The 27,291-nt window shown below is 41.3% G+C and overlaps 2 protein-coding genes across 6 annotated transcripts in view; both read left to right on the top strand.

Annotated features, from left to right (window-relative positions):
* Positions 1-6,082, top strand: part of glis3 (GLIS family zinc finger 3) — a 37,726-nt gene extending 31,644 nt beyond the window's left edge. For both annotated transcript variants that reach the window (XM_066650891.1, XM_066650892.1), the window contains exons 10-11: positions 1,535-1,714; positions 3,972-6,082. In XM_066650891.1, coding sequence (XP_066506988.1) covers positions 1,535-1,714; positions 3,972-4,105 — 314 coding nt within the window. In that variant the 3' untranslated portion in view covers positions 4,106-6,082. The remainder of the gene's footprint in view (positions 1-1,534; positions 1,715-3,971) is intronic.
* A 2,784-nt stretch (positions 6,083-8,866) lies between these two features.
* Positions 8,867-27,291, top strand: part of rfx3 (regulatory factor X, 3 (influences HLA class II expression)) — a 30,858-nt gene continuing 12,433 nt past the window's right edge. For all 4 annotated transcript variants that reach the window (XM_066650921.1, XM_066650919.1, XM_066650920.1 and 1 more), the window contains exons 1-4: positions 8,867-9,221; positions 19,738-19,862; positions 20,736-20,824; positions 25,576-25,843. In XM_066650921.1, the coding sequence (XP_066507018.1) occupies positions 19,743-19,862; positions 20,736-20,824; positions 25,576-25,843 (477 nt within the window). In that variant the 5' untranslated portion in view covers positions 8,867-9,221; positions 19,738-19,742. The remainder of the gene's footprint in view (positions 9,222-19,737; positions 19,863-20,735; positions 20,825-25,575; positions 25,844-27,291) is intronic.

The following is a 27,291-nucleotide window of genomic DNA, read 5'->3' as shown; positions in this document are numbered from 1 at the left end:
AATTTATGTTTTGTTTTTAATCATTGACGGAAAGTGTAACACATTTCGTCAGAGTTCTGATCTTCATAGTTCTCATTATTTAGATCTCATCTGGTTTTCAATTTGTGAAAAATAGGTCATCAACCAATACTTAATAGTTAAAGGAACACTAAGTAATATTTTGTCTTTAAGATTACAGCTTCAAAACCACTGTCATGCTTCACTGACCTGTAATAAGGAGAACAGAGCCACTGCCATAGCTACTTTTGACTCAGCACTGAAGAAATGGCACTATGTAGCTTCTGGAGGAGTGTTGGAAAACATCCCCCTCTCTCTATGGAGCTAAATTGGGGTTGTTCAAAATTTTGACCCTAATTTATTGCCATACCTCTCCCCCATTGATTTCAGTACAGTGCTATGCAAATTAATTACCCTACGGGAAACCCTAAGAGCCAGAGCCCCAAATCTTACCTACCGTTCCTTTAACGGCCACACGTTTGAAGGTTTCACATTGTTTACGTTACGGCAAATGCACTCTCCGTCTATTGGAAATGCCTGCGGTGTTGCAGCCCTGCTGTAAACTTGAATTAACATGTTTTCAGCAGATGAAGCAATGGCTACAGGTTTCATTTTGGCTGCGGCGTCCTTTTAACCGTTTCATTTCATACATATTATTTACTTTCTCTGATCTCCACCGCGTTCAGGCACAATATCTCAATAACTGAAGGCGGTGTTTGCTGCGAGGTGAAATCAAATGCATATGTAAGCCGCTGCTCCTGATGCATATTAACTCTACTGCTGGGGAAGAAGTCCAGCTGAATGATTCATGAATCCGTACTTCCATTTCACGAGCAACAGATGGCTGTCTGTAAGGCAAAGTCAAAAATAGATCTGTCTCATGCAGACCTTATCTTGCATTGTGTACGGTGGCTCCCTATGTTTTCCAAGCGCACCGTCTTGCTTTGAGGAAATATCAGATCAAATTCCACACCACGTCTGTGTTTATTTGAGTTGCAGTGCAGAGGGTAGGTTCTAGGGGTGGCCAATATATCAGTATTGCAATACATTTTGTGGAAACACAGCTACGGATAGGAAATAATAAAATGGCTTTTGAAACTCTGGACCAGCTACTCGTGGTCTAGAGGTGACCTTGCTCAGTGTCCAGTGCTGGGTAGAGGAGCACTGGGTTATGGAGCAATGAACCTGTGTTCTCTGGAGTGACTGAGCTCTATTCTAATCCCCCTTGGGATGAGTTAGAGTGGCGTTTATGATCTAGAACTAATCATCCGATACCAGTACCCAACCTCTCTAATGTTCTTCTTGCTGCAATCAAACCCTCTTAGAAATGTTTTGTTTTGCCCTAGGCTTCTCAGAAGGGGACTAAGTAAACGACCTATTGATACCCTTCATTTTAACAGAAGAACAACAAAAGAGCACATGTTCACAACTCTAATGCATAGACACTGAAATAACCCTTGGAAAAGAAAGCATTACATTCACATGTTAGGGGTTAATATCCAAACCCTGTTCTCTTTGTTTGTGTCCAACTCCTCAGGTTTCTCTAGTCATGGCCAGACGGTGTGTTCCCCTTCATATAGTGAGTCACCACAGACGGCGAAGCAGATATCCTCCTGTTCCATGATGCATTTGGCCGAGTTTGAGGACAGTCTGGGTCCCTCAGTCACGACTCATCAGGAAATCGACCTGATCCACAGAACGCTCTCCAGCATCACAGGTGCACCCACGTTCATGCCATCTCACACAAACAACACACACATTTACATTCTGAAACGGTTCCTGGCTGGGATTTACAGCTCTACAAGACATCTTCAAGACAAGTCAGTCAAAGCAGAAATTAATCATTATTCATTCATAATTGCTTTTTGATTGAACATCAAATGATTAAAAAATACATTGATTAAACAAGATTCCTGACCTCAAATTCAGTTTGATTTGAATATATTTCCTCACTGGTTCTAGGTTGTTCCACTCAGGAAGATCTTTAGTGGTTAATTTACGGCATATTTCTTAATAATCCCCTGGATGCCTTTATTTTTAAGAATGTGGGCAAACTCTAATGTCAGGCAAGTGATATCTCATTTAAAGGTCATGCCGTGCAGAATGAAAAATTAAACCTCCTCACATCCTACAGCAGTGTCTAGGGCAGAAGATACAATGCTGAAAATAACAGCAATCACTGTTTTTTCATTAGAAGTCCCCTTTAACCAAATTGTTTAAATTCAAATTTACATTTAATACTCGTATAAAACTAAAAATGAATCTGAACACATATCCTTATCAAACACACCACAGATTGTTTGATTACATAATAAAGCCCTGTATATAATAATGTCATAGATATAATTGTGATTTAAAATTGGCGAATTACTTCAAATATTTAAAAACGTCACAGCTGTCAAATGATAACAGGAATGGCATGAGCTCTAATAATATATTATTATTAAAACTGTAATGGACCGGTGCCCTGACCAGGGTGTGTTTCCGCCGTGTGCCCAGTGATTCCAGGTGGGCTCTGGAATAATAATAATAATAATAATAATAATAATAATAATAATAGGCGGCACGGTGGTGCAGCAGGTAGTGTCTCAGTCACACAGTTCCAGGGTCCTGGAGGTTGTGGATTCAATTCCCGCTCCCGGTGACTGTCTGTAAGGAGTGTGGTGTGTTCTCCCTGTGTCTGCGTGGGTTTCCTCCAGGTGACTGTCTGTGAGGAGTGTGGTGTGTTCTCTCTGTGTCTGCGTGGGTTTCCTCCGGGTGACTGTCTGTGAGGAGTGTGGTGTGTTCTCTCTGTGTCTGCGTGGGTTTCCTCCAGGTGACTGTCTGTGAGTAGTGTGGTGTGTTCTCTCTGTGTCTGCGTGGGTTTCCTCCAGGTGACTGTCTGTGAGGAGTGTGGTGTGTTCTCCCTGTGTCTGTGTGGGTTTCCTCCGGGTGACTGTCTGTGAGGAGTGTGGTGTGTTCTCCCTGTGTCTGCGTGGGTTTCCTCCAGGTGACTGTCTGTGAGTAGTGTGGTGTGTTCTCCCTGTGTCTGCGTGGGTTTCCTCCAGGTGACTGTCTGTGAGTAGTGTGGTGTGTTCTCCCTGTGTCTGCGTGGGTTTCCTCCGGGTGACTGTCTGTGAGGAGTGTGGTGTGTTCTCTCTGTGTCTGCGTGGGTTTCCTCCAGGTGACTGTCTGTGAGTAGTGTGGTGTGTTCTCCCTGTGTCTGCGTGGGTTTCCTCCAGGTGACTGTCTGTGAGTAGTGTGGTGTGTTCTCCCTGTGTCTGCGTGGGTTTCCTCCGGGTGACTGTCTGTGAGGAGTGTGGTGTGTTCTCCCTGTGTCTGCGTGGGTTTCCTCCGGGTGACTGTCTGTGAGGAGTGTGGTGTGTTCTCCCTGTGTCTGCGTGGGTTTCCTCCAGGTGACTGTCTGTGAGGAGTGTGGTGTGTTCTCCCTTGTGTCTGCGTGGGTTTCCTCCGGGTGCTCTGATTTCCTCCCTCAGTCCAAAAACACACGTTGGTAGGTGGATTGGTGACTCAAAAGTGTCCTTAGTGTCCTTAGTGAATGTGTGAGTGTGTGTGTTGCCCTGTGAAGGACTGGCGCCCCCTCCAGGGTGTATTCCCGCCTTGTGCCCAATGATTCCAGGTAGGCTTTGGACCCACCGCGACCCTGAACTGGATAAGTGCTTACAGATAATGAATGAATAATAATAATAATAATAATAATGATACATATCAAAAAACATCATTCACTTTGAAAATAAATCTAATAAAAACACATTATTTAAGACTCAAAAGGTACTTTTGGCAAAAGTTATAATGTTCATTGTTGTATAAGACTTGGGACTGGTTTCGACAAATGTTTTCCCTGCTTTCTTTTATTTACATGAATTTGACTGATTGCACAAATTGCTGTCAGTCAAAATAACTGCAATCAGGAGATTGTGTAATAATTACGACAGGCCCTGCATAAACAGAACTGTGTATGTCTGTGAGTGCAGTGTTGGATCAGCAAGCCGTACCGAAGGATGCCTTGGAAGAGCAGGAACGCACAGTGTCTGAAGACAACTACCTTTACATAAGGACAGTGGATCGATGCCCAAGCCAGCTCTCTTGTGTCTACACCGAGGGGTGAAAGCCAGCTTTGATCATGGGTCACTGTGGATGATTCACCTCTGACTTTCTTGTGTTTAAATCACTGACTGAAGTATGTAAAAATATTTTGTAAAACATTGCTCTTGCAAAGTCTAATGGTGTGTTTGTAACCGAATGGATTTGAATCCCATTTTGCCTGTTTTTATACAGAGATTATACAGAGAATCTATGTTTTTGAAGTTTAACTTGTTAATCTATTTTTTCTATGATCAGAATTGCCATAATGTGAGAAAATGGAATCCAAACATGTCTGAAAAAGGGAACTCCTAATTTAATGCTTCGCTGGAGCACACCATCCCCTCTCAGATCAGTATGTGAATATGAATCAAAAATACTATGAGCTTCCTTGTTAAGCACTAAAGCAGTTCATAATGAATAGTAAAGTAGCACAGGCAGCTTATTCTGGCTGATTCAATCCACAGGCAGGAATTTCAGAACATCTTGGCCTCACAGTTTCTTAAAAAGCTGTAAATGCAAAGGTCAGAAGTAGAGAACTGAAAAGGCAGACAGAAAGAATTGCTTTGAAAAGCTCTAATTATTATGTTTAGCATCATTGGTAGCCATGGAGCCCATTTTTTATTTTGGCTCCCAGTGGGGTTTACCAGTTTAATTTGGGAAAGGAGGCGGTGTGATCAAGAATCAGTTGGTATGTATCGAGGGGTTCTGCTTTTCTATTCTGACAGAAAGGAACCAAGCGTCCACACAATCTGCCTACAGAGAAGTGCTCCTGTTGACATCCATTCATTTTGGGGCACTTTGTACGGTCACATTATTTTGGATCTCCTGTGTAAGTACCTCTCACTCGCTCACACTGCGTTCCATCACACCAGGCAGTGGTGTCTCAAGAGATGGGCGTCCAAAAATAAGATTATTGGAGATGGTGCGTTGTCATTTGCCAGAAACTCAGCCAAAAGCTATTCATTTATGAAGTCACCGAGGCTAAGAAGGGGAAAGGCATAGCAGCACTTTTAAGTCTAACACGGTCAGGGTCGTTGTTACTCTTTTGTCTAAATAGCTTTTGCCATTTCTTACCAATAAATATCAATAGGTATCTTATCACATTTGTAGTTCTGACTTTATTTAGCACCCCAGAACCCTGATAAACACCATTTTACATTTAAGGCATTTGGCTGATGCTCTGATCCTGATTGACTTGCATTTTTTAGCCATGTTTTAGATGCAGGTAAATATAGCATTATGAGCTTCCCAGTAAACAAGGAACGTCCCTGGACGTTTAAAATAGGTCTAAAAGTAGTCTGTCCGTCAAGGACATATTTTAAACGTCAATGGACGTCCAAAATCCATCTTAATAAGTTAGTTATCAAGTGGTGACCAATCGATAACGTCAATGGACGTCCAAAATACGTCTAATAGTTGCTTTTCACTGTCTGTGTTTGGACGTTTTTCAACTTTTATTTTCAACCTTAAGAGAACGTTGATTAGATGGCAGTCATTACGTTATTTCAACGTTGAATCAACGGCTAAATGTTTACTGGGTTTGCTGTTATCTGTTAGTGATATTGAAGGCGGTGATTGTCTGAGTCAGAAACTGAAACCCCAACCACTACATGCCCCACTACATTAAACCAAGTAGCTACAAACCAAAACTTGCATTAAAAAGCCTTGATTGTGGTTCTTCTGCTGAAAAGTTTAATATCCTATAGACTCCTCTTAATTCTGCATAACTTTTTTAACTCTACAAATCTTGGCCATTAAAGAAGCCTTTTAGCAATTACACAAAAAGCACTGTAGCCTCACAATACGATGTTTCTTCTTTCACAATGTAGGCAATTATTTTAATCTTTCTAGTTCCACAGAACATAAAAGTAAACATGAAGACTATGGATCATTGGTCTATTTACAGTTTGTGTGAGAGATATTTCTTGTACAGCACTAGGCACTGTTTCACCATCACATCTGTTTAACATGTCAACGAATTAGTTTTTCTCTTGGTAATGCAGACAGTGGTAATATTGTACGCAATCTGAAAACAATAAATGCTTTGTGGAAATTCTTGTGATGTGTTTATGACAATTCACTGCTTGAACTCTCTGCTATTATTTTTTACACAGTTTTAGACATAAATCTTATCTCAAGAATTTATTGTAGTAACTAGAAACTGGGCTTCACAGTGTGACAGCAGGGTTTAGTGTCCTGGGTTCAATTCCCACCACAGTTCACTGTCTGTGAGGAGTTTGGAGAGTTCTCCCTGTGACCGTGTGGGTTTCCCCCGGGTGCTCCAACTTCCTCCTACAATCCAAAAACACAGGTCGGCAAAATGTATCATAGGTACGAGCGTGTGAGTGAATCTCTTATTCCCTGTGATAGACTGATAACCTCTCTATGGTGTGTTCTTTTCTTTTACCCATGATTCTTCGTAGGTGATTGACCCGGTGCATCACAGGATGAAGATGCATGAAAACTAAAAACCTGGTCTGGTTCCTCCCAGTAAACAAGGAGCGTCCCTGGACGTTCAAAATGGGTCTAAAAGGAGTCTGTCCGTCAAGGACATATTTTAAACTTCAATGGACGTCCAAAATCCATCTTAATAAGTTAGTTAAGTGGTGATCAATCAATAACGTCAGTGGACGTCCAAAACGCGTTTTATACAAGTAATTTATTTCGGGACCAATTAATAACGTCAATGGACGTCCAAAATACGTCTTTTCAATGTCTGTGTTTGGACGTCTTTTCAACTTTCATTTTCAACCTTAAGAGAACGTTGATTAGACGGCAGTCATTACGTTATTTCAACGTTGAATCAACGGCTAAATGTTTACTGGGTTATCACTACACTGGTTGAAAATTCTTTACAAATATCTTTTGAATGAAGCATTTTATATAAAAAGAAATAACCTTTTTTAAGGTGATGTTGTTTTTTAAAAATACACTTATATTAACAGCTTAAAAAATGAACATTTGCATATTGATTATTAAATGATGCAGAACTATTTACAAATTAGTGGAATTTATCTTTAATTGTGAAATCCATTTTAGAATTCAACACCTGGGTTTTTTCACTGCTGTGACACACCCAACTTTCATTATTGGCTCAATCTCAAACGGCTCCTTTGACATAGCTCATTTAATATGTCATAGATCAGGCTTTGTCAGCTTCACTAAATGTTAGCTAGGGAGCTGTGCAGCCTGTGGATGAATATTAATTGCTTTTTATTACAAATAAAATGTGGGTTTTGGGGATAGAATATGTTTTTTAGTACCTACATAATGCAGTACTAATGGTATAGGGAGCCAAGGAATAACTACTTGAGGTTAGAGAGCAACCATTTTCTCTAATGTCTCTAACAGCCGTTAAACTAGCACCTAATGGCCTGGATATCTGAGGTACTCTAAACCTTAGGCTTTTGTCCATCCCCCATGTGAGGAACCCACTCTAAGGAGCACATATCGGTACATTGAGGGACAATAAAGTAGAAGAAATAAATTAATAATGTTTCAACATATTTTAGAGATAAAATTGACTTCATTAAATGCTAAATACAAATAACAACCATAAGTTAGCAACCATTAGCACAGTCCCAGGGCCAATCCTGCTGAATCAAACAGCTTTGTTGTGCTTTATTTGTGTCTTATTTGTGACAGTGTCCATTTTAGCGAGACTCTGGAGATTAAAGTACATATTGGTGTTAGATAAAGTGTGAAACATCCAGCAGTCTTAATTTGGTTCTTTACAGGTGTCAAATAAAGTAGTTCTGCATCTGAAATGTTTTTCTACCCAAAACTCGCTTCTTTCTCTGCTCTCTCCACCGAGCTTGACTCCGCCGACAGGAAGTCCCGCCCCCGCCGCGAGGTCACCCTCAGCTCATGAATTATTCAGCAGTATGAGGCAAATTAGCATTTATTCTCTTGTCTTTTAATATATTTAAATTTCGGCACAAGTTATCAGTTAAATCTGGCCGAGCTGCTCCCTTTACCTAAAGGAAGGCCAGTTTTGGTTCTCTTTATATTTTCTAATCAATATGTTTTTACACTACTAGGTTTATTTCACTTTTCCAAGTTTAAAGCTGTCCTAATTTTGTTTTTACTTAATTTTATTAACTGAAAACAACTGTTAACTGTTAAAGAAATCTATTTTATGGTGCCCGCTAGCAGAAAGGATATTGGCAATATACCTTGAGGCTTAATAATAAGTTCATAATTATGATTTTACATCTCATAATACTGAGATCCAATCCCATCATTTGTCTTACTAAAGATTATACTATAATTATGAGCTCTGGGGTTCATCTGGGTTTGGATATGATTTTAAATCACACTTTCTCAAATGTAATATTGCAAACATGTCTGTCTAATGTGTACTAAAACATGATTATCCATTTATTCATTATTCCATTTATTCATCCATTATGCTGGAAAATAAAAATATATCATTTTCTTGTTTGTTTAGTTTATTCCTTACTGTCTCCATTCAAAGACTGTTGATTCTTTATTTCAGGGGCCAATCCCAGGATTTTTAAGCAGAGGGGCCCTGGGACTAAGAACCAGCCCGAGGGGCCCAGAGAAAGTCTTAAAACTATTAGAGATAAATAAATAGAGTTGAAAAGTTGAAAATGCTAAGACACGATTTTCAGGCCATTGACAGCGCTCTGATCCAATGGTCGTGAGCACGGTCAGATGGACAGTAATCTGGCCCAATGGAGTTGGGGGGGTGGGGCACCGGGGCCACCACAAAGGTGACGCCCCTGACGTGCTCCCTCAAGGAAATGTTTGGTGGTTTATTATCTAACGTTGCTTTGTTCATATCCATACATTCCATGTCCATGTGTATAATGCATCCGTTTGACTAAGGCGTATCCGTGCGGAATCTCTATCTCTGTGGTGGTGGCGTAAATCCCGCCCCGTGTCTCCTCGCTCTTCCGTTCGCTGCGGCGGTGTGGAGCTACTGCTCCTCGGGGTTTGGTTGAGGCTGAGGCGGCGCTTTATAGCAACCGTTGCCGTGTGATTCAGCGCCATAGTCACCGTAGTCGTGGCGACTGTAACCCACCAACAACAACAACAAGCTCCTGGCGCTCCATCCTTCACCGCCGCGGCCATCCTCATCCTCACCCGCACAATAACACCGCCACACACCGCAGGTGAATATTCCAGCTGCCTTTCTCCTTCCTTCTCTATTAAAACCCTGCGCTGGTCGAGAGTGTGTTTTGTGTGTTTTTGTTTCTGCTGATGATATTGATGAGGAAGATGGTGGTGGTGGTGGTGGTGATTGCCTCGTACTTGTTTCTTTATCTCTCTCTTCTGTCTTATATTGTGAGGAAGATCTGTGCTTCTTCTGGAAACGCGGGTTCGCTGTAAAATACACAATACACTCTTTATTTAATTTTTCTGTTTTTCCAGCGCTGCCTTTTTATATTTTAAAGGCTTGTATTTTTTTCGCATTGCAGCGTTGCCTCACGAATTCTCGTTTTCGGGGGTTTAAAAAATGCACTCGCATTTAACGATTAAAACTCGCTTCTAAAACTGAGAAATCTGATACAATAAGGGAAATACTTGCTTTTTATGCGTTTAACCTTTTAGTTCTCAGACTGTATGTTCTCCCCCTCCACCGCCTAGAAGCAGGTGCTTTCTCTCGGGTCTCTTCGGCTAGCCGACACGAGGCTGAACTACAATAGTCCGTTCCACCTTAAACGGCACAGCGCAGCCGTTACATACACGCAGGCGCCTGTAAGCAACCGCTGTGCCATTTAAGGTGGAACGGACTATTCGAAAAAGAAAGCCAACATCAGCTGTTTGTAGCTCGTTAAAGTAACCCTTGCTCGCGTGTGGTGTTCTTTCGGTGTTTATTTATTTATTAAATATATCTTTTCCCCGAAAGTGAAAAAATGAACGTTAGCTGAGTTGAATGAATGAGCTAACGTTGCTATTAATAAAGCTGATAGTCCCTAGTAGCTGCGCTAATGTTAGCAATTTTGTCGTAGTTGTAAAGCAGCAATTGTTGTTAATTTAATTTTTGAACATTGGAAGGGTTTAACAGTCCAAATACAGACATGCCGTGTTTAAGTTGTGTTAATAAACAGACATTTTTTCCATGACTAACTGGCTCCCTTCGCTGCCTATCCATTGTTAGAGCTAGCAATGTGAAAGCGCAGCTAATCTGAGGTAGCAGGCTAGTTACTTCAGCCAAGGCGAGTGTGTACACACCGCTAACCTTCTTTGTTTTCGCCTTGAACGTTTATACGGTGTCATTCTGAATTAAAACATTTTCTTATTCTTTACAGGAGCACATTTATGGTACTTTTTCAAACTAGTCCTAGGCTCCCCCAGCGACTGCCAGCTGACCATCATTGGCCAGTGTCTCATAAAGAAGTCCCCTTTTTAATTTTTGACTCTTCTAGACTTATTAACTCGTGTTCTTTATTTCATATAGTAACAAAATGAATCATTTGTTATGAAGTGAGGGAGTGAATGAATAAGTGAATGATAAATGTTTGCATAAGCCAAGACTAAACACTTATAATATTAACACCGTGGGTTTTTTGGACCATCAAGACAAGGAAAAAGACTGATTTAAAACAGTTATCCTGACCATCTGACACACACACACACACAAAACTGACCTGATGGGAATATGCCACAAATCTAAAAAAATAATAATTTCATGTTATTTATTCAAATTTGGAGATTTGTCTGCAACAGAAACCACTTAAAGTCTTTTAATGCTGGTGTAAACTTGTTTAAAATACAACACCGAATAAAGATAGCTTCTGAGATGTAATTTTACAACTGATACTTCAAATATTAATATTGCTTTATAACGATAACTCCTTGCGTGAATATAAACCTACATTAAACAGATGGTGAATGTGGCTGACAGTGGGGAGTGGGGTAGTTTGATCAAATACATTGATGTGTATGATGAATGTGTAGGATGAGAACTAGCTCTAGATTTGTTTGCCTCAGTTAACACCAGTGCTAAAGCTTCGAAATCTAATTTGTTTTTTCCTGTCTATACTGGCTTTCACTGTCAACGAAGGAAGGAATTTTTATAACTGTTTATAGGAAGGTGTTTATAAGTGTTAGTGTCAGGACATAGACCTTCGTAACACTTGCCATTAAATTGAACAGGACAGTGTTGTTGGTGCACATCCCCGGTGGATATGTTCCCAGAGTGTGTGTTTCAAACATGGCTTCCCTGTAAGTGATATTACTTTACTGTTGGAACACAACGGACTTGTCTCATTTGCTTTAATGTATGTCTGGGACATGGATGGAATATAATATTTATGTTTATAAATCAGAGCTAGAAGATGTATTTGATAAATGTCCAATAGTGCAGTCAGCTCACAAGTCCTGTATTGATACATCCCCTGTTACAGCTCTTCACATATGTGCCCTCCACACCATGTCCCACCCCCACCACCCCTTTCTTCACACCTGTTTTTCACCTGTTATTTTCTGATGCAATATGTCGGCTCCTGGTCTCCACCCCAGAGTATAAATGGGAAGTGCACACCCACTCAGTTGCTTGTGTTGCACGGGCAAAATTTTCAGTGGAGTATCAAATCTGCACGCGACTGCTGTTGTAAAATCAGCAGAACAGTGACTAGCTGCCTGTCTCGTGGTGGGACGTCTGTAAGCACCTCGGTTGTTTTAAAAACTGCAACCAAACGGCTGGATTTCTGAGTCTCGCCACATAAGTGTACAGCACTGACGGACACGATGATGCAGTGTCCCAGTCCGATGTTAGTCTTCTCCCCTTTCTAACTTTGTAAACAAAATGCCGACCGTTTCTTAGAATTGCATCAGAATCCTCTGTGAGCTGCGCCGCTGCCTCCGTCCCCCTGTTGTCTTCATTAGGCAGAGAAACAGCTGTGCACCATGAGCAGCTTGTGAGGACTCGACAGGTGCTCGGTAGGCTTACCTGGAGGCGGCGAACTGGGAAACTAATCATTCAGGCCTGCGTTTTGTGTCTTGACTATTCTGCTGGATATTCATATACGATTCTGGATTGCAATGTTTGCCTTTGAGGGTAATTCGCACGATTAGTTAAAGTCTAATCTGATTTTCAGAGTAAATTGAGACAAAGAAATTTAGCGCCAATTATTCTGTCACTTGCGGTGCTTAACATTTGATTAAAGAAAAGGGTTTAGAGTCATCTCCCTGAAAGAGGTATCAACAAAAGAAAAAAACGTGACAAAAGGACATTTACCTGTTTGGCTTTTGAATAGAAAATGAATCAAGAGAAAATCACAGCTGATTCCTTTAGATGTTTTTATATTTTTGATGTTGACTCTCGGGTCAGGTTTTTCTTTCCGTGCCTGATTTATTTAGATCTTCTTTTTATGGTTCATGTGAGCTTTGGGGTCATTTTCAGATATTCAGTGCCTGGCCTTCCACCACATGTTCACAGCAGAGGGCAGGATGTCAGAAACGACTAGTTATCAGATCTCATTACCACTTATCTAAAGGCAGGCGGAGAGCAAAAATAGGGCCATGCCACCTGTTCTTTGTATCCTGTTCCTTTTCCAATCACTTAAGGAGAGGCTGACTGGGTAAATAATTCATATCCATTTTCATTGCTTTTTGGAGCTGAGGTGGGCACTTGAATAGGGAATTGGTGAAATAAGAACCCCACACCAACTGGGACTGTTTTAATTAGCTACGATTTATTTTAGTCTTCATGTGAGGGTTTTCTGCTTATATTGTAATTACACCTTACCCGAGTCCTGTGGCACTGACCTACACTGTAAAACGATCAGTAGGAATGCCCCAAAGCTGCATGTTTATACTTGATTCCCATGTATTCACCAGTACTGATCCTAATTCTGTCTAATTTAACTGCCCAATAGGTGTCTATAAATACTGGGATTTATACAAGATCATTGTTCTACCTTTCCTTTAAATACTGATAAAACAGGGAAATAAAACGGAAACAGTCTGTTCTTTCATTATGTTGAAAGCGCAAGTTCAAGGCCATTGTCAAGGTGACTTTTATTTTTGTATTTTTTCCATTTCGCTCAATATTAACAGGTTCGCAGCATGGATTTGCGACTGTACTCTATATATTTTCCACGTGGCAAGAAGAGGCCCATCTTCCACAGTAATATCTGTCACAGTTATTGGAGGAAAATAGTTTTTTTTTGTTTTTCCCCCATATTTTTTCCAATTTATTGCATTTTGTATTGGAATGGAAGCTTGTCTTCTCTCATGTGCTGCTGGGGAACGTGAGTGACTTGGGCTGTGTTTGAGAGCAGAGGGAGTGCAGGGGTGGGGTTGTGCACAGTGATGCACATGGGAGAATAGCGTGGTGCATTTTTAAAAAAAATTCTAATTAGTATTTGTTCATTGGGTAGGTGTTCTGTTTTTGTATTTAGATTCTGATATTGGATTTTTTGGCTAAATGTAGACCATGGTTCACGACTCTTATCCACAAAAGGCCAGTGTGGCTGCAGGTTTTCTTTCTAATTAACCAGGAGCACAGCTGATTCTACTTGTTTAATCAACGTCTCTGAAGAGTTATACACGGTATGTTCCTGTTGGAATTGATGGAATGACTAGCGATTAAGGCAACACCCTACTCCACAATATTCAGGTGCTCCAGTGGTAAAACATAATCGGCACTCTGTTCATGAGAAACCTTCACTCGTATTCAGGCTCATCAGCTTTAAAATCCTTATTTTTTTAAAAAAATTAAGCCTAAATTTCACTCAAATTCACTCTTTTTTACAAAGTCTTATGATGTTAGTTTTATTCAGTGATTGCTGCTGTGGTGTTCAGAAGGTAGATTACATTTTCGAAATGCGCCATAAACACGTACAGATATCGTTTTGTCATTTTTTTCGAACCATGAACATTGCGGTGAGGTTAATTTTCTTCATTAAAGTTTGCGTCCAATGCGAAAGCTCTCGCTGAAACGTTTGAACAGATTCAAATTCAAAAATCGTGAAAATTACCGTTTTTTTGAGGCACTTTGTCACACCTCACATTTATCTACCTCTGAAAAACACTGAAAAAAAAGTATTGGCATTTTAACTTCACTGTCAAATGGTCAGATCAGTGTAATGTGTGCAGCTTTACGATTACCAGTTACCTCACGTTTTTCTATCTGATAGAAGCAGGCCGTTTTGACATTTGATCTGATTTAATCCGCATGGCTACCAGCCTAATGATGTAACAGCGTTTGGCTCCACTTTCCCAGCTGTCTGTGGCAGAGCGTCATAAAAGAAGGATGGATGCCTGATGGACTCGTTCAAAAGGGTGCGGAGTTTGGTGTGGAGGGGGTGGGGGGGTGAAAGCAAGTGCTGCCCACCGCTTGGCCCTTTGTTGCTGCCTGGCTTTTGAGGCTCCAGTTGCTCTGTGGAGTACAGGCCTTAAGTGGGCCACAGGGGAGCACATGAATGCAAGGAAGGTGCGGAGGGCCTGGGGGATGGGGAGGGGTTTGCTAGTGGAGTCGGGCAGGTGCCTGTTTATTGCAAGTTTTGCCACTCCTCATCAGGCCTCTCCAGGGAGGTGGACCACCGGGAGCAGGTGGGCTTTGTTTTAAGGTTCTGTTCTGCATGAGAATTTACCACTCTGCAGTGAAACCGCATTTCGGTTGTTTCTCTGTTTGTACAAATGAGATAATGGAACACACAATACAGACATTGTACAAATTGAGTCTGTTGCCTGCATACATTGTTCTAATCAGCTCTGGACATGGTTACACCTGCCTCCCTGTTCTCGGGGTTAACTTTCAGCGCGTTCACATCTGTTTCCACACGGCTGGTTTCTTCGTTTGTCTTTTTTATGTCACCGTTTGATGTTTGTCTAAGTTTTTAGTGAATGTCAAGGTTATATCTTCATTCAGAATTAACACAACTCTTCTTTGTGTTATTGATATTGTGTGATCTAGTGTTGACCATAGGATAATGAGGTCAAATCCTGTTTCCTCAACATGGTTCTTAAGTAGCCCTTTTTCCACCAACATGGAACTGGTCCCAGAACCACACAAGTTCGTTCCCAGCGAGATACAGAGATACTGTCCATGGATGTATCAAGCTAATGAAGCTCCAGACTGAGCTCAAAGGCTAGTTATGGCGCAGCTGTTAGCTGATTTAAAGGGAACATCTACAATTGTAGGGAATCACAGTTCTAAGCTCCACATATTTTAAGGTGGAATGGTTTGTTTGAAGGGAAATAACGACGGTTGTTTCTTGGTGGCTGCAGTTTAACTTGTCTGTAACTTTTAATTCATTGTTTGAATTTCCACAGAAACTCATTTGTAGCTCAAGTTGTTTAGTTTTGTAGCACTTTTGAGTTTGGACAACAGCAAATATAAGTCCATATTACCAAACTTTGGAGCAGGAATAGAGCCATTCTCATTTCAGTTTGTGCTTTTCAACGTTTGCAGTTCTCTCCGTTGCCCAAAAACACCTCCAGATGACTCTGCCATGAGCCGACAGAGAAACACTAGAATACCAGGCCGAGACTTTCCTTTCCCCTCTTCCCCATTTGCTGACATTGGTGCTTTGTAACACATTAAGCTCAAACAGACTGGACAGCTAGCGGATATCTAGGACATATATTTTGAACCTTAATAAAAAGTGTTTAGATATCATGGTTTAATATTGAGATTAATCGATATAGAAAATGTATCGTGGTAACGTTTTGGCCATATCGCCCAGCTCTCCCGTATAGGGCTGTTCTCCTCCTATTATATTGTGATTCGTTGCCTGCTTCTGTTGTTTTTTCCTGCTCTAACATCAGGTCTAATTAAGTGGCTCATTAACAAGTCTTTTCTGAGCTGAAGTGGATGCGTTGGAGAATAGAAAACAGTGAAATACACCGAGACCCGGGCTGGAAACCGCTATTGTCTCTAGTCTCCTGGTCAAAGCCAGTAGCCACACACACATCAGTAAGAGAATTAATGTTACACTGATCTGATCACTGATGGCATGAATTAACCCAGCAGGTGCATTCACGCTGCATGTAGATCAAATGTGGATTTGAATCCAGGTTCTAGTCCTGGATTCTGTTATCACTGGGTTATATGGCTATAACTGAGGCATGTGGTGGTCAGTCAGTTGCATCCAATGTACATTTGACCTCTGGTGGTAACAACAAAACCCAGGACTGGATTTGAAGATCTTTTGACTTTACAATAGTCATAAGATCATTACAATACAATATCTATTGTCCATGTTTAACATATGGACGACACCTGTGTTGTTTTCTCTTATATTTGGAACATAAGATGATCCGAAACAAAATCCAGGCGGGATTAAATTCCCATAAGTTCCTGGGATAATTCTCTCTTTTACAGGCCCTCCTCTGTGGTGTCATTTCTGTCTGAATCGATGATGTCTGTGCACTGAGATAATAACTGGCTGAATTACCTACTGTTTTTCACTGAACTCCGTGGTTGTCTCATGATTTCAATCCTGTCCGGAAGCAAATCTCTGCGTTTTAATATAGACCTCACACTCAGCATTGAATAAAATAGGAGTTTGGACACTGCTGCGAACCGTATTTAGCCTCTGAGCACACATTCCCATCGATACTCCCAGAAAATACAGAAACCGTAAAATGTAAAACAATAAGAAAATGGAAGTGTTACTGAAGTAGAGACTTTAAGTAGGTGTTCAAAGTTCTCCTGACTTCACCTGGGGGAGGATGATCAGAAGAAGGAAAGACAATATAATGAGAAAAGTTAATTTTATATCACAGAGCAGTCAGGGAATACTTTTATTACAGACCTCCCCCTAAAAAAAAAGATTTGGGCTTCTGTCTCGTTTATTTACCCTAAAACAATGAGTGCTATTATCCAGCTAGTGTAACGAACACGTGCACTTGATTTGTAGAATACGAAGAAAACCCAGTTTGGCAATAAACACAAGCGCCCTCTGCGCTCTCCCAAAAAACAGTGCACCTAATCATGCCATTTGTGTGCTCATTGGAAATGGCTGTGATTATCCCTGCACCCTTAGTGCATGCACACGTTGCTGTGTAATCAGACATTATATGGAGGGGGTTGGGGAGGAGTGACTGGGTGGTGGGGGTGGGGGGGATGCACCTGAACACAACACCACCTGTATCCTCCAGGTAAACGAGGAGCAGGAGGTGAGGAGGAGGAGGCATTTTGCCGTGCTCAGAGCCTCCGGGGAGAGTCTCTCAGCTGTCAGGAGGAGCAGGTATAATTAGCCAGGAGAGACTGCATGATGGAAACTTAAGCCAGTGCTTGGGATGGGGCTAGAAAGCCTTTTTTGCGTGCTCTCTGTGTGTGTGTGTGTGTGTGCTGTGTTTGCACTGGTGTGGCAGGTGTCCTGGGAAGACCGCCTGAGCTCACGTGTGACGAACGTGAAAACTTCCTTGTCAAAAAGAAATGCATATCCCTCTCCTCCGGCCGAGCGCTGCAGGCTGATTGATGAATCACGTCTGTTCTGACTTTATAATAAACGGTTAGGTGTGGATGTCTAATTTTGGCTGACAGCGGCCATTTTCACACGCAGGGGTTGGTTGAAAAAGGCTGGAGCGTGAGACCTGGCCGATTAATTATTAACCACCTTTATTACTGTGGCCACCATAATGTGTCTTTGTGTCACTGTGTTGGGAACGCATGGAGGACTTAAGGTCATTTTCACACAGTTTATATAAGCAGGGCCCTGCTGGAGCTGTGATTAAATCGTCGTACGTGACCTTAATTAAAGGACTTGATTTTTTAGTGAGCGATACGTAGGGATGGTTATTAGTTTGTCATCATGACAGTGGTTTTATTACAGTCGGTTTAAACAAGCAGAAATGCAAGTTTGTTTGATCTGGCTTTAGGTCCAAACAAGGTAGGGGCACTTCCTACTATCCTCAAATCTACACAGTGCAATTGCTGCAGTGCTTAGCCATGAGTAGTAATGACTTGGCTTTGTGAAGCATTTTAAAGATTTTGAAGCTGTAATTTTAAGGCAAAATACTACCTAGTGTTTGTGTTTTTAATTAATTTTATAAGATTGCATGTGTGAAAAGCTCTGGTGTTTGTGTGCAGCCCTGTCTTGGTAAAAATAGAAACGCTTCAGTCAAAAAAACATCTCAGGCTTTTTCTTTGTGTGTCGCTGGCTGAACCACGGCTGAGAAACCTCATCTGGAGGCATTGGGATGGTGGAGGGGCTTCTGAATGTTGAAAAGCATGTAAGGGGTTAAGGATGTTGCTCTGTCTGCTCCGTAGGTGGGTAATATTGAAGTATTTTTGATGCATCAGGTGTATTATTTGTGGTAGAACCGATTCCGGACCCTAATTTTACATGAAAATAAACACAGACTGTAAATGCTACAAAACTAAACGGCTCAAGTTAAACATGGGTTTTTGTCGGAATTCAAACAGTGAATAAATACTTGCAAACGAGTTAAACTACGAGCAAGCCACAGTCGGCTTCTTCCTCAAACACACCATTCCACTTTAAAAGATGTGGAGCTTCTGAAGGGAAACAAACTGGAGACTAGGGCCGGGCAGTTAATTGAAAATTAATTGAAATTGACATAATCTTGTTTATGTCGATTATTATTATATAGAACAATAATTATTATTATTATTGTTATTCTGTAATGTCCCCACTGTGTTTATGTACAGTCCCTTTTAAAACCACGCTACCAAGCTGTAGTCACGTGATTCTAATGAGGGTCTAAAATACCAAAAATAAACGTTCATTAATCGTAATCGTGGTAAAATGTACAATTAATCATGATATTGATTTGCGCTCATATCGCCCAGCACTACCGGAGAGGGTGTTAGATTTGCTGTGAGATCAGCCATTCTCAAAAAATGATACAAAAGTCAAATCACTTCCCTCATGCTTTCGCATGAAAATGCTAATGAATTTTTAGGTTATTTACCATGAAGTGATGGCTGAGCAGCGTGCTGGAGTTTCACAGCTGGGCCAGGTGTCTCCACATCACTGGGTCCCAGACGCTGCGATTCCTTCCTCTGGCAAATGGACGAAGAAAGATACGCTTTCTCTCAGCGCTTCTTTCAGCACATATTTACGTTGAGTTGGTGGGTTTGGGCACTTGGGCTTTGACTTGAGTCAGGAGAAGACGTGGGAAGTGGAGGCTTACATGTTGATCATCACGAGTGCCCAATATGAATTTTGGAAGAAAACCACCTCTCTCAAGCTTTCAGTACAAATGCTTTAATGGATTGCTGACATGTTTTCACACAGGATGGTTTCCTCTGGATTTAATATATTGGACGCTAGCGAATGGAATTTTAAGTTTTCTGTGTGTATTGCAAAATTGTAGTAGGCTGAAGAGAAGTAGGGCGTTATGTAGATACAACCACTGCTAGTTTAAATGGTATGGGTATTACTGTACTGTATCCAGGATCTGCACCGGTCTGCCATTTCTCCCACTATCACCCACTCATGCGGCGAGGGGAATATACTGGAGTGTTTCTTGGAGTAGAACTGTATTTAGGCCTTTTTTTTTTTATTCACTTTGTTTTGAGGGGGTGTACGATTATATATATATATATATATATATATATATATATATATATATATATATATATATATATATATATATATATATATATATATATATATATGCATGTATGCATGTATGTGTTCCAAGTCCATGTAATCTGTAAGATTTGATGACTGACACTGGGTGTTCTCTCTCTTCTCTCTGAAGGCGCCATGCAAACCCCAGAGGCAGGCGCTGACTCTGCGTCTACGGTGCCCCTCCAGACCAGCGTGCCTGTGCAACCTGCTGTCACTGCCCAGCAGGTGGCCTCTCAGGTGCCCGTCCAGCAACAGGTGAGACAGTCCTGTTGTGTTTGATGCTCATCCCAGCGTGCTTTAGTTTTACTCATTCCCATTAATGCTGAAATAAATATCGCTATATATTTTAATTTGTCCACGTTTAATTTATTTTACAGGATTTTAAAACATTTAATGTATTTACTTCTACAGAAATATACGATAAGCTTCTGTGTAATGCTAATCAAATGAAAATTTCACCATTTTAGAAGCGTCTTTGGCTTTCAAAATGTACAAACCCACTTTTCTGGATTATTAGGGACATACTGTATATATGAAAATATTTTAAAACTGGTGCCTGTTGCACACTCTCAAAAGCAGTGTATTGGACAGGTGATGTGGTTCAGAGTTCTCCGTGCTAAAGGTTAGGGGTGCAGGAGTGCCCACGGGGTAACCTGAATCTGTGTGGAGGTGCATAGTGGGATATTAGAGACACATAAGCAGCCATTGAGGCATTTTCTACCCCAGAATTCCATGGCTGTCTCAGCAATTCGCAGGTACTACGACAGCACGGCTTTGCGGACACAGGCTGCGTTTGCTTGACTACCCTGCCTGCCTGGAAAGGACTGTGGACTGTTGAGCAGATAAAGTCTTGTAACAAGCTGAAACTTGCCAAACTACAGCAATTGGTATCCTCAGTTCCCAAATGATTAAACAGTGTTATTAAAGGGAAACATGACATTGTTGTTAAATTGGGGTTGATGTGTTTAAAATGGTCTATTTTCAGTGATCCTCACTCCCTGTATCTGCAGCCACATGAATACAACAGATTTTTGCTTTGTAGATTATCAAAAACATCTTGAGAAACATGTAATAAATTTGCCTGTATCTGTGGATATTTACTTAAAGACACCTCTTCTGTCCTCACAGGCCCAGACTGTTCAACAGGTCCAGCATGTATACCCAGCACAGGTGCAGTACGTGGAGGAGAACAACGGCGTCTACACTAACGGAACCATGTGAGTGTGCTCTGTAGATGGAAACATCAGTGAAGATCAGAGTTCAGGAGCCAACCTCTGTGCTCCCTTGCGTTTTGTTCAGAATGTTCTTTACAGTAGCAAATTATGTGGCTTTTTATTTACTTGATTTAAAGGGAAGTTTCCAGCAGGTGGTAATAACACACATTTCATGCTACCATCAAACTCGAAGCTGGTGCATAGTTCCTAACATGAAAAAGGTTAGTCTTAAACGTGTACATGACAACAACCTGTGGCACATTCTGTATTCAGCTTTAGGACCTGGCTTTTGAAATTTACACTGGTAACAGTCTGAGTAGCCATTTTCTCTTTTCCCTGAATAACACAACATCCATTATTTCCATAAACCATCATAAATGCCCCATATATATTGTTCAACGCTCCCAAACTGATTTGGAATGTGTGGCTCGCCTTGTTCTCAGAATGTGTATCGTTTATGGGGCGGCACTTCAAGTAGTATCACTGTCACACAGCTCCAGAGTCCTGGGGTTGTGGGTTCAAACCCCACCTCATTTTGGTGTTCTCCCTGTGTCTGCGTGGGTTTCCTCACACAGACCAAATGCACATGTTGGTAGGTGGATTCGTTGTTTTAAAGTGTCCGTGAGTGTGTGAGAGACCCTGCGATGGACTGGCAACATCTGTGGTACCTTTTGCTCTCTCTGTGGTGGTACATGTTGATTTCATACGCCTCAATTCATCTCTAGGGCTTAGATAATGTCATTTTATTTAACACAGTTCTATAATGAAACAATACAGAGTGCAGGATGGGTGTTCCTGCCTTGCGCCAGTGATTCAGGGTAGGCTCCGGACCCACCACAACATTGAACAGGTTAAAGTGGATACAGGAAATGAATGAATGAGTGTATTGTTCATGCTTTAATATGCATCTGCCTTATTGGCTTTTTCAGCTCTCCAATTCTCAGAATCTCAAATTCCTCTGTTTTCTTTGGAACTCTCTGTTCCAACTTGTTTGGAGCTGAGATTGGTAAGTTTTGGGTGCTTGTTGGTGTTAGTGCGCTCAGGCGAATACGTTCATTAGTGAAACTGATAACAAGCTGCCGTTCAGCGTCCAGCTTGGATGTTTATTTGGTTGCCAGGCAACAGTGGAGCTACAAATGTGGCCACATTTGGCTGAGGCATCCTGCAGAGATGCAGCTTGGGTTGTGGGATTTATTTGATTATTATTATTATTATTTATATTTTATTTTATTTTATTTATTTGTTTATTTTTGGGGGGGTACCAAAAGCCCCTTAGCAACCTTGTGGGATCCTTACCTCAGTGTTGTCACAGACACCTGCGTCCTCTTGGCTTCTTGACTTTGATAGCACTTCAGCCGCAGTGGGGGGTTGTGAATTGTGCGCAGTCACCTGATGATGACCACAAGTATCGATAAGTGTCCCCTGAGAAAGAAAGAAGACATCCCCTCGCTCTGCCTCTGCTGGGCTCAAAAGCCGAAGAGCACTTCCCTGGGCTCTCCTGCCTGTCGGGGGCGTCTGCGCAGGCATCAGCGAGGGTCTCACTGCAGTTAGTTTTTATTTACAGTGAAACGCTTTCACTAAAGATCCCCCCCCCTGGTCAAATGGCCCTTTTTGTTTAACACTGCCCGGAGATGATTCTTTAAAATTGGTTTTTACATGTTTTTATATTTAGAGCTGGGCTCAGTGTCATTTATTGCACACAAGAAAATGGTTGTCATCGTATCAAACGAAAAAGCGTGTTGCTAAATGACTCCTTTGCACAATAACAATTATACCACACTCCTTGGGCCCTTTTCTATTTTACTTACAGAAAAAAACACACTTTCAGAAAAAGCTCCATGCAGATAAAGCCATGAGAAGTCACGTTGTGTTTAAATCAATTACAGCCCTTTTTTTTTCTCCCTTCTGTTCAGTATATTTCTGTAGACTAAAATTAATGTGCGAAAACGTTTAACACAGCTGTCAGAAGAATTATTCCCCTGACACTAATGGGACTATTTTTCTTGCTTGCTTTCTCACAGATTTCAAAACAGGCAGTTTTTCCCTCTACTTCACCATACAGCACACAATGCAAATTTTCATCATTTTTGCATCATGTTATTCCCTGTAGATAATTTTAGAGCACTTTACAGGGGTGTTACCACCTTTTATTAGAAAGGGTGTCTTATATTACCCCAAAACTGAGCCTTTTTTTTTTTTTTTTTTTAACTTACAAGCCTGGGGTTGTCTTACTCGGGCCCTTTAACCGCTACGTAAGTTAAATTCTTGTAAAAACAATTCCAAATCTTTCACTCACATACATCATTACTTTGCATTTCATTAATGTTTTCACCAGACGGTCTTCTGAACGTCTTAAAATAAAAGATAAATAAATAAAACTGCCATACGTATAATTGGCTTATTATTGTGAACAACTGTGGCCTGTGAATAACATTCAGCCAGGTTTTAAGTTCAAATCTAAAAATACAAGCCATTGCTTGAACAAGTTCTCCTCGCAAAGGTAATTAAAAAGTTTCTGCACTCAACTTTGCTGTGTAAGAATAAGCACTACTACTACACACTGTGCGGGAATTTGCAAGTAACAAGTAACTCGCAAATGTTGATACTAGACTCCCAGGTCAAGATACTAAAACAAGTCCTCAAATGTAATGCTATTTCAATATATATAATGCTTAAATAGTAATTGAAAGGCTGGTAGTGTCGCAGTTAGACAGCTCCCGGGACCTGGAAGTTGTGGGTTCAATTCCCGCTCCCAGTGACTGCTTGTGAGGAGTGTGGTGTGTTCTCCCTGTGTCTGCGTGGGTTTCCTCCGGGTGACTGTCTGTGAGGAGTGTGGTGTGTTCTCCCGGTGTCTGTGTGGGTTTCCTCCGGGTGCTCCGGTTTCCTCCCACAGTCCAAAAACACACGTTGGTAGGTGGATTGGCGACTCAAAAGTGTGACTTTGTGTGTTGCCCCCTCCAGGGTGTATTCCTGCCTTGCGCCCAATGATTCCAGGTAGGCTCTGGACCCACCGCGACCCTGAACTGGATAAGGGTTACAGATAATGAATGAATGAATGTATTAATTGACATAAATCTTGAATTGTTTAAAATTTGGTTTAAATGAATAATGCGTAATATCTTTACCTTAAAATTGCAGAATGAATATTGTTCTGAAGCTTTAATAAGAAGTAATGGTGACAAGAGAGCCTCTGTCGTTGTCACTCCGGCCTCAGCACTGAGGAAACTGCTCAGTGTAACTGATTTCGGTAAACCCCTAGTAGTAGATAAATGCAGTAGTTAACAGTCATACACACAATTGCCAGTTCCCAAACAGTAAAACTAAAACTGAGTAAACTTCTCTGAGTAGGTCCTAGTTTATAACGTATTTCCAGCAGCATGTTTCAAACCTGCATAAGCACAGAGCCCCAAGTCCAAATCACTCCATGGTAAATTCGAATCGCAGGGACTCAAGGTTTCTTTAAGTTAGACATTTTAAAACAGGCTCGTACTCTAAACCATTGGACATATGTCATTGTTACATTTATTTTGATGTTTATCAGCACGATTTTTTTAACAGATTGTATAAAATGTGCTGTGTATCAAACGTTTTCTCATTTAGATTTGACTGGAAATCTACACCAATTTGGCACTTGGCAAGTGTGTGAGACATAATATTTTAGACGGCACCAGAGTTTAAATGCCTGGGGTTAACTCATATTCTAAAAAATGTCTGTTCCTCCCACCAATCAGAGGGAAAATTAATATCATTGTGTTATTAGAAAATCAGTGAGACTGTAAGCAATGACTTGTTAATTCATAGATTCTCTATTAGTTTGGATAATTAATTATTACAGTATTAAAGACTAGGTAAGCTGTCAACCTCTAATAAGTAAAAAAAAAAAAAAACGTATTCAGACTCGTGCTTGATGTTGTATTCTGTTGTTATTAGCGTTTTTTCCTACAAAAATGGTACAAAGCTAATAAACAGATTTTAAACAGATTTTTCCCCGTCTGCATCTCGAGAGCAGTCAGCCCCTGGTGGCTGTTTGCCGGCAGAGAGAATCTTAAATTAAAATGATTAAAAAAGCACTTAAGAGGAGAACTGAGTTCAGTCGTTGGGTAACCAATGAGAGCTGGGTTCCCCAAAGGCTTTTATAATATTATGGTAATTATGTGGTACAGAATGCATTACAATAAACATGCTCTCTTCCAGTTAGGATTATATGAATAATAAAGGTTTCTGGAATCCCAGCTGGTTGTTATACCTTATTCAGAGAAGACGTTTAAGACCAAGGAGAAACTCACTGCTGCGGTTAAACAGCATCATCTTTTTTATAAAACCATTGTAACTTTTCCAAACTTTGCTGTGGTATACAGTAACGTGGTGGTGGGGTGGTTTGTGCAGCATGTGAAGCAGACAGAGCAAGTATTAATTGCACCAGGGACAAGGCCAGGAGAGTTTTAATCTCACAGGGACGTAGCAGAATGGGCAGAGCGAGTTTTAATCGTAGCGAGGTCGCTCGAAGTGGGACCGTTTTGTCTTTATCTTTTGAATTTTACTAACGGAACGTTTCTGCATTGGGCATTCCTGTCATGCTCTGAGCCCATTCATAAAAGGGGTTTCATTTTTGTGTTATGGGAACACCTCTCATTGCTGTTTACTGGAAACTTTGTCATGTGATCATCACTTTTAAGAAACATTTTTCCAATCCAAAAAGTATTACCGTCACACCACTGTACGTATCTCTGTCTGTTTGTTTATTCAAAAACCAGACGGGCGTATTCCTACTCTGAGCCCCAGATGTACAGCCAGAACAACGCGGGGAACTACTTCGACACGCAAGGCAGCACATCTCAAGTGACCACAGTGGTGACGTCTCACAGCATGGCCAACAACGGCAACGGAAACGGCGGGCTGACCATGGGTCTTTCCGGTGGCCAGATCATCAGCAGCTCAGGAGCCTACCTGATCGGGGGTAACTCCATGGACAACTCTGCCCCTCACACCGCAGCTCAAACCACCAGGGCCTCACCGGCAACAGTAAGTCCCACCCTCCTGCCTTCATGTCACCACCTGCAACAAAAACCTGTGCTGACTGAGGTCATTAGCTGTGTTCCACTTCTCACTCTATACACCAGAGAAACACTTTAAAGGAGCATTCCAGTGTTTTTGAAGCTAAGCTTATAAACTATTATTGCAGACATTCACTGCTGTTCCTATCGTTAGAATAGAGAGGACTTGAACCAATAGAAGACTTTGGGCCGGTGCTGAATTTCAAGTTAAAGGCGATACAGGAGGTCCTCGGGTTACGTCAGTCCCGAGTTACGATGTTTCGTGGTTACGACACATCTCCCATTTACAGTATAAAGCCTTGTTTTGACTCAAGTGGTTTTGCGTCGTAAACGTCGTAACGCGTACTTCGTGTTTGGTGTGCACAGCGCGGCGGAAGAATACACGGTTACGCGGCTCGGGACCGAGGAGGATAGGTGTTGGGATAGGATAAGTGCTTACAGTATGTTATTTACGTACAGTATGTATGTATGTTCCGACTTCCACCGAAAAAAAAAAAAAAAAAAAAAACTGTCTCAGTCCAGTATGCTAGGCTTTCTCTTCCTCTCTGCTCATGGCAGAGGCATCTGGAGTTTTTTAGACAAAGGAGAAAACGCCATCGGTGGGTAATGTTGATTTATTTATGCTGTTTCAGATCACTTAAGATGGAAATGTCTCCAAATTCAGGAGACGGCTACCTGCATTACCGAAAATGCTACAAAAACTGAACAAATGAGTTAATGTGGTAATTCGTACAGTGAATATAAACCTACAGGCAAGTTAAACTTCACCCACTTACAAACAGTCATTCCCCCCTCAAACACACCATTCCACCTTAAAAGCCTTTTCACACTCAGTATGATTTTTTTCACACTTTAAAACAGATGCAAATTTTAATGCAGTGGAACCTTTGCATGAAGTCAGGCGCGTTTCCTGTCTCGTCGCCCTGGAATCATGGGAAGACGCTGGAGGAGGAAGAATGAATGGATTTGTTGAGTAGGAACAAAGATGAATCTATCGTTTTACTTTAAGCACTGCAACTAAACAAGGCACACCCCCCCCCCCCCCAGTCTTTAAAAGAACACGGGGAGTTCAGCAGTGTTTCCGAAGGTCACTGGGGGAGTTTGAGGCCCTGCTTCTGCATGTTGCTCCTCTCATTAAAAGGAATTATATTTTCTTTAACCTCCGCATTTTAGTAGTCAGCATGTTGATTATGTTTTAAGCTTTTGTGTTCTGCTACAAACAAGACAAGCTGTGCAGCTGCCATCTTCCTGCTTTGTTTGTTCCGTAACCGTGACAACGACACTCTGATTGGTCGTCCTGATTTTAACCCATCTGTAAAATGCAGAAAATGGAACAGGTTCTGCTTCAAAATCTGATGCAGCGGCACAGTCCGTCAGTCGGACTCGATGTGAAGGACACCTTTAATATACGTGTGT

This window comes from Hoplias malabaricus, chromosome 18 (assembly GCF_029633855.1).
Source record: "Hoplias malabaricus isolate fHopMal1 chromosome 18, fHopMal1.hap1, whole genome shotgun sequence".
In the NCBI taxonomy this organism is placed as follows: domain Eukaryota; kingdom Metazoa; phylum Chordata; class Actinopteri; order Characiformes; family Erythrinidae; genus Hoplias; species Hoplias malabaricus.
The sequence above is the reverse complement of the archived record's forward strand: the minus strand, read 5'-3'. Positions and strand labels throughout refer to the sequence as shown.